Source organism: Tasmannia lanceolata, unplaced genomic scaffold (assembly GCF_043159265.1).
Source record: "Tasmannia lanceolata isolate RefF3 unplaced genomic scaffold, GAP_Taslan_0.1 ptg000008l, whole genome shotgun sequence".
Lineage (NCBI taxonomy): Eukaryota > Viridiplantae > Streptophyta > Magnoliopsida > Canellales > Winteraceae > Tasmannia > Tasmannia lanceolata.
Genome location: NW_027518685.1, coordinates 58,295,855 through 58,311,543, shown reverse-complemented (window position 1 = coordinate 58,311,543; position 15,689 = coordinate 58,295,855). Strand labels below are relative to the sequence as shown.

At 38.8% G+C, this 15,689-nt stretch overlaps 1 protein-coding gene across 1 annotated transcript; it reads left to right on the top strand.

The window, feature by feature from the left end:
• The first annotated feature begins 450 nt into the window (after window positions 1-450).
• Window positions 451-1,628, top strand: LOC143883098 (uncharacterized). The gene is made up of 3 exons (XM_077386461.1): window positions 451-752; window positions 1,020-1,251; window positions 1,434-1,628. The coding sequence occupies exons 1-3, from the start codon at window positions 451-453 to the stop codon at window positions 1,626-1,628; spliced, it is 729 nt and encodes a 242-aa protein (XP_077242576.1).
• Window positions 1,629-15,689: the final 14,061 nt, after the last annotated feature.

The following is a 15,689-nucleotide window of genomic DNA, read 5'->3' as shown; positions in this document are numbered from 1 at the left end:
ATGAGCCAGAGGCGTTGGCTAGAACTATTGGAGGACTGCGACTTGACCATAAGCTATCACCCTGATAAGGCTAATATGGTAGCTGATGCTCTAAGTCGGAAGTCGTCTGTGAATTTGGCAGCTTTGATTACTTCTCAAAAGTACATTTTGGAAGACCTCCAAAGATCAGAGATAGAAGTTCGTGGTCCAAACTTTGGGGTATTGATGGCAGCACTCCAAGTTCGGCCTACATTGCAAGAAAGAATCAGAATAGCTCAGGAATCTGACCCATAATTCTGTAAAATCAGAAATAAGCTAAAAGAATGATCTGAATCTGGATTCCGAATTCACAATGACGGTACCCTGATGTTTGGTAACCGCATTTGTGTCCCGAGTGACTCTATTCTGAAGAATGAAATTATGAAAGAAGCGCACAATTCGCGTTATTCTGTACACCCTGGAGGTACTAAAATGTATAAGGATTTAAAAGGGAATTTCTGGTGGAATAACTTGAAAAGAGAAATAGCTCAGTATGTATCTCAGTGTCTGACTTGTCAGGTAATTAAGGCAGAACATCAGAGACCACCTGGAACACTACAACCACTTTCTATTCCAGAATGGAAGTGGGAGGAGATTACGATGGACTTTGTGTCGGCTTTACCTGGTACTCCCTTAGGCAATGATTCCACATGGGTAATTGTGGGTAGATTGACTAAGACAGCTCATTTCATACCCATTAGAACTGGCTTGACACCTGAAAAGTTGGCCAGATTGTATGTTGATCAGATAGTTAAGTATCATGGTGTGCCTAAAGTCATTGTATCTGACAGGAAAACCCGCTTTGTATCTCAGTTCTAGAACAGTTTGCATTTAGCAATGTGATCTTCCCTTAAGTTCAGTACAACTTTTCATCCACAAACAGATGGACAATCTGAAAGGACTATCTAGATTTTAGAAGATATGCTTAGGGCATGTGTTATGGATTTGAAAGGATCTTGAGATGACCATCTTCCTTTGATTGAATTCTCCTACAATAACAGTTATCAGGCCAGTATTAAGATGGCACCTTTTAAGGCCCTTTATGGGAGGAGATGTAGATCATCCATATGTTGGGATGATGTAGGTGAAAGAAGACTCTTAGGCCAGGATTTCGTTCAGCAAGCAGTGGACAAAATCCATTTGATTAGAGAGCATCTTCGCACGGCACAGAGCTGGCAGAAGAGCTATGCAGATGTCAAACGAAGAGAATTGGAATTCCAGATCGAAAATAAGGTACTTTTGAAGGTATCACCCACGAAAGGAGTGATGCGATTTGGGTTAGAGGAAAACTTGGCCCGAGATTTGTGGGACCTTATGAAATATTAGAAAGAATTGGAAAAGTGGCCTATCGATTATCTTTACCTCCATCGTTATCTGGAGTACACAATGTGTTTCATGTGTCTATGTTACGAAAGTACATTCCGGATCTGAATCATGTGATTGAATTAGAACCTCTGAATCTGAGAGAAGATTTGTCATTTAAAGAACAACCTGTCCGTATTGTGGATCGTAAGGATCAGGTTCTCAGGCGAAGGACTATTCCGTATGTGAAAGTTCAGTGGCGGAATCACTTAGAACGTAAAGCCACCTGGGAGCTAGAGGAGAAATGAGATCGAAATATCCATTTCTGTTGAAGATTTCAGGTAAGTGATAAGTAAGGTTGGTAGAATGTAAATACCCAAAATACCCCCCTTCAATTTTCGTCCCCTATTGAATAAAAAGGGGCATTTTTGTCCGCTGGTATTTGACTCGGATTAGGGCTTTCTAATAAAGCCTATAAATAGATTGCTTTGTGGCTAAAACAAACCCTAAATGGTTGTACAGCCCTAGAAAGAAAAATCAGAGAAAGAAAATGAGAAGACCGAGGAGATCGCGATTTCAGAGTCGAAACCGCGAGTCCAGGTAAGATCTATGAACTATAAAAGATTTGGATAGTTAGAAACCCTAAAACAAGGGTTTGAGAAGAGAAAGAAATAAGAATTTTGATTAATATGAATTAGAAATAAGAATCTTTGGGTTGATCTTGAGTTTTCTTGGATCCAATATTGATTTACAATTCCAACGAACTCAAAATCGATATATAAGAATCTGAATTCAGAAATTTGAGTTTTGGAGATTCTAATAAGAATCTTTAGCGATTTCATAAATTGTGTGTTCGAATTCGGAGCATGAGGTAGAGTTTGATGGATTCCTCTCGTCGATACGAATCCATCGGATCCAACCTCGTGCAAATTGAACCCCAAACGAAGGAGTTATGGCCTTTTTAATGACAAAAAACGATGAAAAAATGTGTTTTGGAGAAATCTGAGTCTGTGCATGGGGCGGACGTCCGAAAAAATGGCAGACGTCCGTGAGTACCAAGTTTGGCAACAGATGGATCCGCGGACGTCCGAAATTCTAGGACGTCCGGCGCGACAATTTTTTCAAAACTTCGAAAATTCATAACTTATTCGTTTCTTATCCGTTTTTGACGCTCTTGTACTCTATGGATATGCCGGAAATGAGTAATTTCTGTTAAAAATAGATTCAAAAACTTTTGGAGACTCTTATATGATGAAAATTTCAAAAATACTAAAAGAACCCTAGGATGGTTTACCGATTCGTTTCCGAAGGGACACCAAAGGGTGTTTTATGTCAGTATGAGGACATATATGTCCGATATGAGAGAAATTAATAATGAAACTCATGGAGAATATCCATATTCTTAATTGCAGAAAACTAAAGTGATTAAGAAAAAGAAAAAGTTTTCGTCATTGAGGTACGTAATAACGTACTACTTTGGGTATTATAAACCCTTCTCATTTGAATCGGTATTGACTTTGGAAACCTGTATTGATGCCTCTGAACCTCTGAAATAACTGTTCTGAACTTTGAACCTTTAGAATAACTGTTCTGACTTCTGAACCTCTGAAATAACTGTTCTGAACTTTGAACCTTTGGAATAACTGTTCTGACCTCTGAACCTCTGAAATAGCCGTCCTGAACTTTGAACCTTTGGAATAATTGTTCTAACCTCTGAACCTCTGAAATAACTGTTCTGAACTCTGAACCTTTGGAATAACTGTTCTGAACCCTGAATCTATGAAATAATTGTTATGAATATCTGTTCTGAATTTTGAACCTGTGAACTATTAGTTTGAACTTTGAATATTCTGAACCATTTGAATATGAAACTTGAGCATTTTGAACACTTCTGTGGAAGCTTAGATAATTTCTGGACCCTTCCATATGGGGGTAAAACATTTGGCAACTCTGGACCCACCCTTGGGGTAGTACGCTGGAACTTCTGACCCGTCAGTGGGATAAAACGCTGGCCCTGTCGACTTGTATCTAAACTTCAGGAACTGACTCCGAACACCGTGGACTGTCAGTGTATAAGCAATAACATGTCTTCTGAACCATGCCGATGACTCTGAAGTGTATTTGAACTCTGAACCTTTTGTACATGAACTCTGAAATCTCCGACTTTGATCCGAACTAAGATTTGACATGCACTTATCACTGTTTATGCCTAATGAATCAGTTAAGACTTTTGAACTCAGTTTTAACTTTGACTATCTGACCCTATTGAATCTGACATGCTAGACTGTGCTTAGAGTAGTGCTTTATTATGTACTGAGCTTTTCAGCTGACTGTGGTTATTTAATATTTTCAGGTCTTGGCCCTCGTGAAGACAATAAGGAACATGACGCTTAGCTTTGGATTTGGACTCAGAGATTTAGTTTAGTTATTTCAGTTTATTAGAAAGTGAGTACTTGAATAAAATGTAAAGACATTATTATTTATTTGTATGACTCTCGAGGAAGAGATGAGATTTTGATTTGACTCTGATGGGTCCGCATTAATCATTACTTTGATATTTTAGTTATGAAATGCCAGGTTATTTTCTGTTATTACTTTGTAGCCTTGTACATTTGTGAGATTCGTCTTGCAGGTGTATGGCGCTGCCACGTCCTACACCCAGGGTGGGGTTTGGGGCATGACAAATGGGGAGAGAGTATGTAGTGCCTAAAGATGAGGAACGAGCCAAAAAATGAGATTTGGTTGTTTGCATTCACATGAGAAGAAATGGGGAGAGAGAGATATTTAGGTGGGTCTCTTTGTTATTTTATTATTATTATTTTTTTGCTCTTTTTTTATTTTAGCAAAACTACCCCCCCCCTATGTTAACGACATCACTTCTTTCTTCTAATTCAATTCCGTAGGACAATCTGGACCGTTCAATTGATGAGCTACCACCTAAATGTGTTGCGCCCCTAGATCATTTCCGTCTGACGATATAAGTCGTCCAATTGATAGGTTGTAATGCACATAGAATGTGAGCCCATGTCATTTCCATAGGACGATGCCAACTGTTCATTTTATGAGCCGCGACATAAACAAGTTGTGTCCCCAAAATCATCCGAAGCGTTCAAATAACGGGCCATGGCATAAATCGGTTGTGCCCTCCAATCATTTCTATAAGATGATCCAAATCGTCCAATTGGTGAGCCATAATGTAAATTGGTTGCACCTCTTAACTGATCCAAACCGTTCAATTTGTGGGCCTCAATATGTGAATTAGTTGCACCCCTTTAATCAATTCCATGGGCTGATCCAAGCCGCCCAAATGACGAGTCACGACTTGAATTTGTCGTGCCTTGCAAATTTTCTCCGTAAAATGATCCGAACCGTCCATTTGATAGGCTGGAGCATAAATGTGTTGTAGCCCCAAATCATTTCCCCAAGATGATCCGAACCTATCTAATTGATAAGCGTCAATATAAATGGGTTGTATCCCCTACATTATTTTCGTAGGCTGATCCGAGCCATCCAATTGATAGGCCCCATTACAAGTACGGACAAATTTGGATTCCTCTAAATTCCATCTTTACATTTAGTGGGCCCAATTTCCTTGTTATCCAAATTCATTAGAATTTTAAATTCACAGATTAATATGATGGGCGCATCCCAAATTGGCCCATGTAATCCATGTTTATTTCTACTTGGGATAACTACTATAATAAGCGAAATGTGAGGGGGAGCTACAATTACATCTTTGATATTTATAGGGGGAGCATCCACCTCATAATCAATTTAGGTTTGTCATCATAAAAAAGGGGGAGATTGTAAGCCCAAGAGGTTCAACCCTTCCTTGTTTCGATGTTCAACAAACCCAAATTGATTGTATGTTGCTAATAGCCTTGCTAGTATTGTGCTTAAGCCAAGTTTCAAGAAAATCAACATCACTTGTGAAGTGCCAAAGACAAGCTTGGAGGTCATCTAATGTTGGTGGCCCTACTCATAGTCTATCGAAGATTATCAAGATTGGAGTAAAGTCACATGAACAAAGAAGTTGAAGCTCGATCACAATCAAGGTGGAATTCATGCAAGTTAAGCCAAAGTTGAAGATTAAAGTCAAAGCATGAACATAGATGGTCAAGCTAGTTCATTCAACCATTGGACTCAAAGGGATCATACAAGCTTAGATTGAATGGAGATCAATTTAAAGTGTGGTTTGCAAAGGGTTTTCATATACTACTTTTAAAGTCCACTTTTAAAATGAGATTTCAAAACCACAACTTAAGCCCTTTTGTTTATCAAGTTGTATACTTCAAAAGGAGTTCAAAAAGTTTTCAAAAATGGGCCATAAATATTTTAAAACCTTCTTAAAGCTTAAGTTTAAATCACACACAAAAAAGGGAAAAGTCTCAAATGAAAAACAATAAGTTATGAGAACCAGATCTTGGACCAGACCTCTGGTCCATCATCTGTCAGGAAATTTAGCTTCTGTTGGAACCAGATGATGGACCAGACGTCTGATCTTCCATCTGGTTTGCAACCTGGACAAAACCAGACGTCTGGCCAGACGTCTTGTGCTGTAAAAAAACTAGCTGTTGGGAGTAACGGCTAGTTGTATTTTTAACTTTTCTTGCTTGGAAAAAGACCATTTAGCCCTCCAACGGTTATATTCTTATTTGGTCTATATATATATATATATATATATATGTGTGTGTGTGTGTGTGTGTGATGTAAAACACCATTAAGACACTTTTGCAACTTGGGGGAAAGATCTATACATGTGATTTAAGCATTTCCAATCATTTTACAAAAGTTCTCTTCTTCCTTGCTTTCAAACTTGCAAACTCATAGAAGAAGATCTACACAATCTTACATGCAATCATCTTTAGAGAAGACACACTCAAAGCTCACTTGTCATCAACTCAAAGGAAGATCTACCAAGCTCACTTGTACTCATTTTTGGAGAGTTGGATTAGGGTTTCTTGTAATATTCTTTTGGAGATCTATTTGAGAGCAATCATTATACATCAAGCCTATAAGAGGCTAAGAGAGATTCAACATCATTTTTCTTCAACTATTTGTATGAGGGTCTTCGATTCAGCCAGATAAGAGAGGTGAATCATTGTAAGAGGGTTTCTTAATCCGGCCCGGTAAGAAAGGAGGATCTTATAGTGGAATCGCCAAGGAGGTCTTGGCAAGTGGACGTAGACCTTAGTATACACAAAGGTTGAATCACTCTAAAACTCTTGTGTAGTCTCTTCTTCCTCTCATCCTTCCTCATATGTAATTTGGTAACCTCTTTCCCTTTGCATTTATTTTATTTCTAAGTTAACAATAGTTGTAATTTCAATTTGAAGTTAATAATATCTAAAATCTTTAAATCTTAATTAATTCCAATTCACAAATTCACCCCCTTCTTGGGTTACCTAACCTAATTTCAGTGAGCTTGTATGTATCTGGAGTGCTTAGTTTGACATGAGAATTAGTTATTTTTGGGATAGGACAATATAGTCAAGTCATTTGGACCAGGGGCATTTGATTTAGCATATGAGTTAACCACGCTGGTATGGAACGATGTGGAGAGTTGTGTGCACTAGAAGCCCTTAGTTGAATTTGTGATTCAGCGTATTGGTGTGAGAAGATATATTGGTTCAAGTATTCTAAGACAAAGCTAGAGAATGAGAATCAGTTAGGGATTTGACTTTCTCTGTGACAGGCACCGTTTGATTTTACTCTATGACTACTTCAAATCACAAATATACACCTTATTCATCTTGTAATTCTCTTTGATTGTGAATCTGAATGATTTGCCCTGTCTTGAGCACATCCTTGCCAAGATATGGTTGATTGTTATACAATTTAGCAAAACATCAAGAATTCTATATTTTTCTTTACATTTCCTACCATGTGTGGTAAAGTTTTGATTGCCTTCTGATAAGCCTCTTTAATCGAGTCAGATCAAATATCATTAGTGTGGCATTTGAATAAATTTCGTGGAAAAGTTTACTCTTGAAATTAGGGAAACAGAATTCAGTTTGTATCAATCTGGCCTACATTAAGTGTAACGATTTCTTCATCATGTCGTGCATGCGTCGAAGATCCCCTGTACTCTGATACCAACTAATGCAGGAAGAGTCGAGCGGCAACACAAGACGAAGATCAACACAAGCAGCAACTAAAATAATCTCGTGTGGGTTTGAAAACCCATGCCAAGGTTTTGGAGAAAAACTCCAATATAACACGTGAAAGAAGCAAAGCTCCTTCACCCACGTGAAAGAGACAATGCTCTCTTCACAAGTGATGTCCAAAAAATAAACTTTATTCAATCTTTCTTTCCTCATATCATTATATTATATGGGTAGCCAAAACGAAAAAAAATTAAAAACCCTAAGTACTTGCCAAACCATTATTCTCATTCTTCTAACTAAAGCAACATAAATAAAAAGTAAAAACATGACTAAAATATTTCTAAAATAGTAATCCCGTAATATACCTATATCATATCCGTAAAATGCATATAACTTTGCCAAATCAAGTCCAAATCATGTAATCTTGGGCTCTTGAGATAGGTAATCAAAAAGCCTTTCTAAAAATACCAAAATCAAGCTAATCAGACAAGTTTTGACGCCAAAAAAAATACTACGAATAAAATGACCGAAATAGAAAATAAAAGGTAAAGGACTTATTGAACCCCACACGTTTTGCATCATACAGGTGTAAATGGATCAGCCTCCTATCGAATCCGCTATAGTTTTGGTCACGATCCATTTAGCTTCCTCATTGGTTGGTTCATTTTTGGACTGTTTTTTGGATCTTACTTTCTTAGTCTGGGTGCGAATGCATTTTGAAGTGAGAAAGTGAGAGTACATGTAGCATAAAGGGGTCAGTTGCCCCTGTTGAGTTGGGCCAAACTCCTTGTTAGTCCCAACTCAATTGGATCCAGCCCCCTTTAAAATGTGAAGCTTGCCCCCCTCTCCCCAACATGTATAAATCCTGGCCCTGCCAGTGTCCTGGGTCCTACTTACATTTGTACACAATTCGGGGTTAGGATAAGGAAAGGAAAGGAAATAAAGAACGGAGAGAAGAGAATCGTCGTTGAAACATAAGTGTAAACACCCCATTTCGACCGGACCCAAGTTCGCGTTATTTGTTCAAAACCTTGTCAAATCAGTGAGCTGGGGTCCCAAATTGAAACCTGGGGATAGCTTAAGGTCTCCCATAGGTCTCCGTAAAATTTCGTCGAGATCCGAGCGCGTTTGCTCAGTGAACGAGCCAAGAGAGTGAGCGCAATGCGGACCAGAAGGAGGGTGAAACATCTGAAAAGGGGGTTGTCCATGGGAGAAAAAGAGATGAAAATATCATTTTCATATAGAAGGGGGGTGAATTAGCTCATCTAGGACGGAGCCGATTCGTGCACCTAACAAATTTTGTGCGCTTATTAACTGTAGTAGTGCCAATATCGGTAGTTTCCTTTTTAGTATAAAGATGGCAGAAAAGAGAAAAAAGGAAAAAAAAATTTCATTTTCGCTGAGAAATAGAAATGTGCAGAGCGAGAGAGAATTGAGAAAAGAAAATTCGAATTCCCCAAATCCTAGCCCATCTCTTCTTTTCTCCGATCGGATCTTTCCTATACAGCCTTATTCCATAATTTCTCGTCTATATCAAACCCTAAAAACCTTTTTCTTCTTCCTTGGTAAAATCTGGTCATCTTCTCCCAAAGCTCCGGTCATATTCCGGTGGATTTCTTCTTCTCAGGTTAGATATTTCTGAATGATTTAGATCTACTTTTGTTCTTGTTCAACACCTTAGTTGAAAGATCTGAGAGAGAGAGAGAGAGAGAGAGAGATCTGAGAAAGGAAAATCCCAAATCTCAAAAACCTAACTTCTCTTTTCTTTTTTTTTCCGGTCAGATCTCCGATCTTCTCCGGCAGATTTTTACCAAATTCCGATCCACTTCATTTTCTCTGCAAGAATTTCTTCTTTCTAGCCTTCTACATCTCAGATCTGTATCATTCAGTTTCCAAATCCTAACCGATCATCTGGTTCTTCTTCTTCCCCGATTGATCTCGCCTGAGATCTGATCTAATTTCCGATTTCTTCTCCTCCAATCTTTAGATCTGAGAGTGAAAGGGAGCTCAGACCGAGATCTGAACAATATCGACTCAGATCTGCGCATTTGAAGCTTGGATTGGTACTTTCCAAGTATAAATTGGAGCATAAGTACCAAAGGTAAGAGCATCTTCATGTTTATTTACAAATCTTGTGTTAAAACTTCTTGAGATATGAGCAATAATCAAATCCTTCTTCTTTAATCAATTTTTGAGATAGTTTAAACCTTTGATTTTAAGCTAGTAATTTAAAAAAAAAACTGTAGATCTACTCATTTATATTCGATTGTGTGCCTGTTCGCAGCTTGATGAATGATTCATGAATCCATATCATGTGATTTTGATTTTGAAATTCAATTAGAAATCCATGTTTATGTTGGAGGAGATTTGAAGCAGAGCATTAGCTTTGGAAGCGCTTTTTTGTTTATGAAAATTTTATAAAGTATGTGATGTGTAGTTATGCTTTGTGATGAGTTTTAAATTTTGTTTTTGAAATTTCTCACTCAAACCTAATCCGTATCTCAAGTAATTTCATCAGCCAAGGATTTGAGGAGCTTGTGTAAGAGGCTGGAAATTATAGCATTTTCTTTATTCACGGATTCAGTTGAATTAGTGTTTAAGCTTGTAAAAATAAAAATAAAAATGGAATGGGTTTGATTTGGGCATTCTCTTATTTTCGTTCTCTCATTCTCTTATGGCTTAGATTGTAGCATAAGATCTTCTTGTTTTAATTAATTGGAATTTATGCTGTTTAGTTTTGATATTGGCACAATATATATGCTTTCATGTCACACATCATAGTGTTGAGTGTTGCATAAAGTTTATATGTCCTGTTTCTGTTGTGATTAATCACATGTGGTTTTAAAAGGGATACAAAATCTGCAGGACATATGATGATATTGGTTAACAGGCTTATTATCACTTTGATCAAAATCCCTCATCATCTGCTTAATTGAGCGAATGACTTTATTCTTTAATATCTTAAGATGTGTGCATCACTGGCATGGTGTTAGAGCTTGGTTTTCATTGTTGATTTGAAGCCTATGATTGTGGATGGATTAGTTTAAAAACTTGTTATGGTCTTCGTTCAGCTTGTTTGCTAATCAGGTTGTGCTTCAGGGTGTATATTCTCACGTGAATCATCTCAATTTTTTCACAATTATAGCACAGTTTCTGCCCTATACGCTCATGCATTTTACTATCATAATTTTTCACGATTATAGCACAGTTCAACCCCTGTTTGGTAAACACAATTCAGCCCACCATTCACTTGTAAAATTGTAGCTGCCCATGCCGCAGATTTACATTAGTTTTGGTTCTGTCCATTTGTGTTGGGACTGCAAGTACATATTTGTGTGGAATAAATGTGCCATGATCCGGATTTTCCCATTTGTTCTCATGCATAGTTTTAAGGATTTGTAAATCATTTTTAAGAAAAACCATTTGTCAGCTCATTATTGCAAGAGATAATAGCCATACGGGCGGCACTACAAGTTTAATTTCCCTTTGTACAAATAGCATTATAAGTTGTGTAAGCTCAGTTTTCTTATGCACAGTTCAGCATTGTAAGTGGGTACATACCTTGGTCATAGGCAGCACATTTGATAGTATGAGAAATTTGTATTGTTTATCCATTACTTTGTAACAGATATGTGAATGCTTATGAGCTTGCATGAGTGTAAAATGTGTGTACATATGGCCATGCGCGTATGTATCTATGTGTAAAGGTATGTGTTTCAAAGTCTTGAGATCAATCCCATTATTTTCATCCTAAACGATTTGCAATTCATTTAACCTATTTATCTCTATAACTGAGTTATGTACTGTAGAGTCATTGAATGAAATTTTTTTCTTTCTTTTCTTTAGCAATTGTATGTTCAGGTCCAATTCATGATTCGGTTAATATGATTACCTCTTGAATTGTAAATGCTAGCCAAGTTCATATCCAAAAGTCTTCATTAATTCTATGTAGGGCCTGCATTTGTCTTTGATTTTTTTAGTGGATATTCCATGCTTTCTCCAAAAGGGGAATTGAAAATGCCTTCCTATATTATTATAATTGGTTTTACTGAGCTACAATCATCAGGATCTTATGTTTTCTTTCTCATTTGTGATGATGATCAGTTGTTTACTTTTATTTCTGTGGTCATTACTCCCTGATAATTGCAGACATCTTATGAGTTTGATTTTGGAAACGCAGCTATAGTGTATGGATTTATGTACCTTATTGAAGTTTCTGAGCAGGTAGGTGTGTTAAGTGGTTATCATTAAATGAGTAGGAATAAATCAATCTGTATCATATGAAAATGACAGTAATGTTGAAAGTTGTGTCCTCTTGCTGTCGTGATTAGCATGGAATGTAGTATGTGCTTTACGTCAAAAGTTATTTTCTTCCCAATTTATAGTCTCTTTTGATTGAATGTTTCAAACCTTGGACTTCTCATTTTAATGAGGAATCCGCAGAACTAGTGCTAATTATTTTCTTTAACAGTTGCACTCTAAAAGTTTGAGGCCTGTGTATACTTTGTTATGGTTTGAGTATCTAGGTTTTTATTAACTTTGATATGTTGACTAGCGAGTTTGTAGAGTGATAAGTGATAGGATTTGGCCCTTTGCTTCGGTTGTGGTGTTTTACTATAAATATCTAAATGGCATAGACAGAGTATGGGGTTTTTCTTCCGTCATCCTCTTCTTCGGATCGAGAGTTGTATTTGTTTGGATGCTATTTTTGTTTAAGAATTATAGGCATGAATGGGTACAACTGGAGGATACCATAGATAACCTGCTAGGTATCTTTCATTGCGTATGCTTGCTGTGTGTTTCTTTTGGATTAATCACAACTTGAGTAGGCATAGTGTAGACACCCCATTTTGACCTGACCCAATTTTTGAAATCGAATAAATTCCTGAAAGCTGAGTCCAGAAATTTTTGAAGAACAGAGCCCTGAATGCGAAGAAACCCCAAAATTTTATTGACCCACAGTGTTCACTAATTGATTCAAATTTTCCCAGGATGGTTAACCTCTCCGAGAGCGTCCCTACAAATTTTAGAAGAGTTGGACGAGCAATGGACATAGGCCATAGGATCGAAAGGAGAATGGATGGCTGAGATTAAGAGGAGGGTTTTAACCCTAGCTATAAAATAAAAAAAAATCTCGTGGACGCCAGAGGAGAGGGGTTTTTCTTGAAAAAAAAGAAAAAAAGAGAGTAGCAGAGGGAGAGAGCCGCCGATTCAATCATCGCCATCCCCATCTCCACCGCACCACCACTAGCTACCACCGCCTCCAACCACCACCCCCAAACCCTCTTCCTCTTCCAATCTTCTCCAACCTCCACCTCCAAAACCGTACCACCCAATCACCACCACCCCTCAAAACCCACCTCACCTTCAAACCCTATCTTATTCCCCCAATCCGACCACCTTCCTCAGCCTCCATGGATTCCGGCAACCTCACAGGAATCCGGCGACCCGCCACCATAACCATCTCCATTAGCCACCCCTATTTCTCCTAAACCCATTCTCATCTACTTCACAGCCACCCCATACCCACCACCGTCTCCACCCCAAACCCGAAACCCAAAACCCATCTCCACCGCACCAGCCACCATCCTCAACCTCAAACCGGAAACCCAAAACCCATCTCCACCGTACCACCACCAGCCACCATCCTCAAACCCGAAACCCAAAACCCATCACCCATACCCACCTTGTTCAACGCCATCACCATTTCCACCCAAACCCCCTTCACTTCCGATCATCTCCAACCTCTAGCCACTACCAACCGCCACCGACCACCCCAAACCCATTTCGAAAACCCTCTTCCACCCTCATCTTCTCCAACCCCCACCTCCAAACCCGCAACCCATTTCAACCCCAAACCCACTTCGAAAACCCAAATCCATAACCCTTAAACCCCTTCTCCTTTTCATTAAAAAAAAAGAGACAAAGAGAAAATCCAGAGAGAGAGAAAGAGGGGAAGGCCGATCATCTTCCCCAGCCTCCCTGTCGCCTCCACCCGAAATCCGACCAGCCGATCTTCCCCTCCACCACCGCTACCCCCCATTTTCAAAAAAAAGGGAAAACAGAGATATATATATATATATATATATATATATATATATATATATATATATATATAGAGAGAGAGAGAGAGAGAGAGAGAGAGAGAGCTTGGGGGTTGTCTTCTTCGGCCTCGTTCTTGCCAGCCATTTGCTCCGGCCACCGACCCTACCACCATTTTCTTTACCCATCAAACCCACTTGGGTTTTCTTCCATTTGCAGCCACGATCCCACTCTCCGTTGATCTACGCCCCAAATTCGATTCGTCATCATCTTTGGCAATTTCGCCCCGATCCGCCGCCTTTGCCCAAATCAGAAGAAGAAGAAGAATGGAGGAGCAAAAGCTTGAACCTACAAGGCTCTAATTTCAAGTAATTCTCCCAATCTCTTCCTTCATTTCATTCTTGGTACTCTCTATTTTTCTTTCTGTTTCTTTCATTTCTGATGGTCTTAATTCCACGTTATTTTGTTTTGGTCTTGGAAAACAACAAATGATTGGTGTGTACTTTATGTATGTCCATAATCTGTTTGATTAAAAGCCTCTAAGTGTCGAACATTTATTTGAGTTTTCTTGGGCCATCTTAGATGTGCCGATTGTGATTTGAGGCTCTATTCTTTGAAGTCATAATACTTTTGTCTTTAAATTGTTAAGATGAGAAAACCATCTATACTACCATGTACCTGTCTCTTTTTGGATGTGTGTTCTCATGCCTACTCTAATTTGCTAACTTTTGCCATCATGTACATGTCCTCCGGTTCTATGTCTAGTAGTATTGGAAGTTATTATCTGTGTTCGGGGTCTCCTTCGGTTCTTCAGGATTTCTATCGCCTTTTCGGAAACTCCTTCTCGGGCTAGGGCGATGACAGAATGTTTCTTGAGCCACCCCGTTGCCCTTCATGTCTCTTTGCCTATCTCTTCATTTCTCATGGGCTTAGGGATTTTCCCTTCTTGGAGGCCATCCTTTCTTACAGGGCTTAAGGATTCCTTCCTCTCTGAGATGATCATTTTCTGCAGGGTTAGGGATTCACTTCTTTCCTTCTTCGGGTTCATCTTTTCACACGTTCCTTGGGATTCTCCTTGCATTTCGGGATCCCCATCGATTTTGGGAACACTCGTCGGGTTTAGGGCGATGACGGACGGCAACCTCTCGAGCCAAAACCCCCTTTCAATCAAAAGGGATATAAAAAAAATACATAAAAATCAAATAACAAAAATCTAAAAAAAAAACATCAAAAAGCACTCAAAAGCGTTTTTCGAAAAGTGTTTCGAACTATGTTGGCTTGATCCCTTTCCACGGGTACGTAGGCAGCTTGGGATCTTCATCCCAAGTTCAGTTAAATTTTTCAATAAAATCATTTAAACCCTTCAAAGAAATCATTTCAGCATCTAAAAATATCTTTCAAGCTTTTCCCAAAAATACAAAAACCAAAATGGGCAAGGATGGTGATTGCCAGGTCACTCGGAGCCTTTTTTTCATTTTATTTCCGATTTTGATCGTGGTTTGCCGGTTTTATTGGTTTTCCGACATTTTATCGGGTTTTGGGATGGGCGACGACGTAGCGTGGCCCCTTTACAGGGATTGTCCTCGCTGAGCCCAACGATAGGCTATAACGATCGCGAGACTTGTCCGATTTTTAGCGGATCAGGATCACTGAGCTCGATTCCTTTAGAATCGCTCCCTGAGTCTATCGTATGTCCCATTTTCTTTTCCCTGGCATTTTGGGTTTGCGCATACCGTCTATATTCTGATTCCTTTCTTTCCTCGCATCTTTTAGTTTATCGTGTGTTTATCTTTGATTCCTTGTGTGTTTACTTTCAGCTTGCTTATTCCTTGTGCGATTAGTTTCACATGCTTATCTGTAGATATTTACTGCTTTTCTGCTTATCATATCTGCTATTACTTGCTTAGCTGTAGCTGTGCATGCGGATGTTATTGCTTTCCTAGATGTAATGGGTTAGGAGTAGATGCGGTGAGTTAGGATTTGGATGTTTATTTTCTTTTGCCCATCCCCGGGTCATGCATGCTTAGATAGACGTTTTCTCGGGGATACTCGTTCCCATTTCACATGATTTTAGCCCAAAACTCTTCAAAATTAATTTAAAATGGCATAAGAGACCAGGTGCTTGCACTTGGGCGAATTGGGGGCGCTTAATACCTTCCCCATTTGTCATCAGGCACGGACTTTTGTATCTCTGGTTATCCGTTGCAACAGAGTATTTCA

Excerpts from the sequence above, each read along its gene's own strand:
- LOC143883098 (XM_077386461.1), top strand. The coding sequence starts at position 451 with ATGTATAAGGATTTAAAAGGGAATTTCTGGTGGAATAACTTGAAAAGA. Across the intron at positions 753-1,019 it reads CCTGAAAAGTTGGCCAGATT|TTATCAGGCCAGTATTAAGA; the intron begins GTATGTTGATCA and ends CTACAATAACAG. Across the intron at positions 1,252-1,433 it reads AATTCCAGATCGAAAATAAG|TACATTCCGGATCTGAATCA; the intron begins GTACTTTTGAAG and ends ATGTTACGAAAG.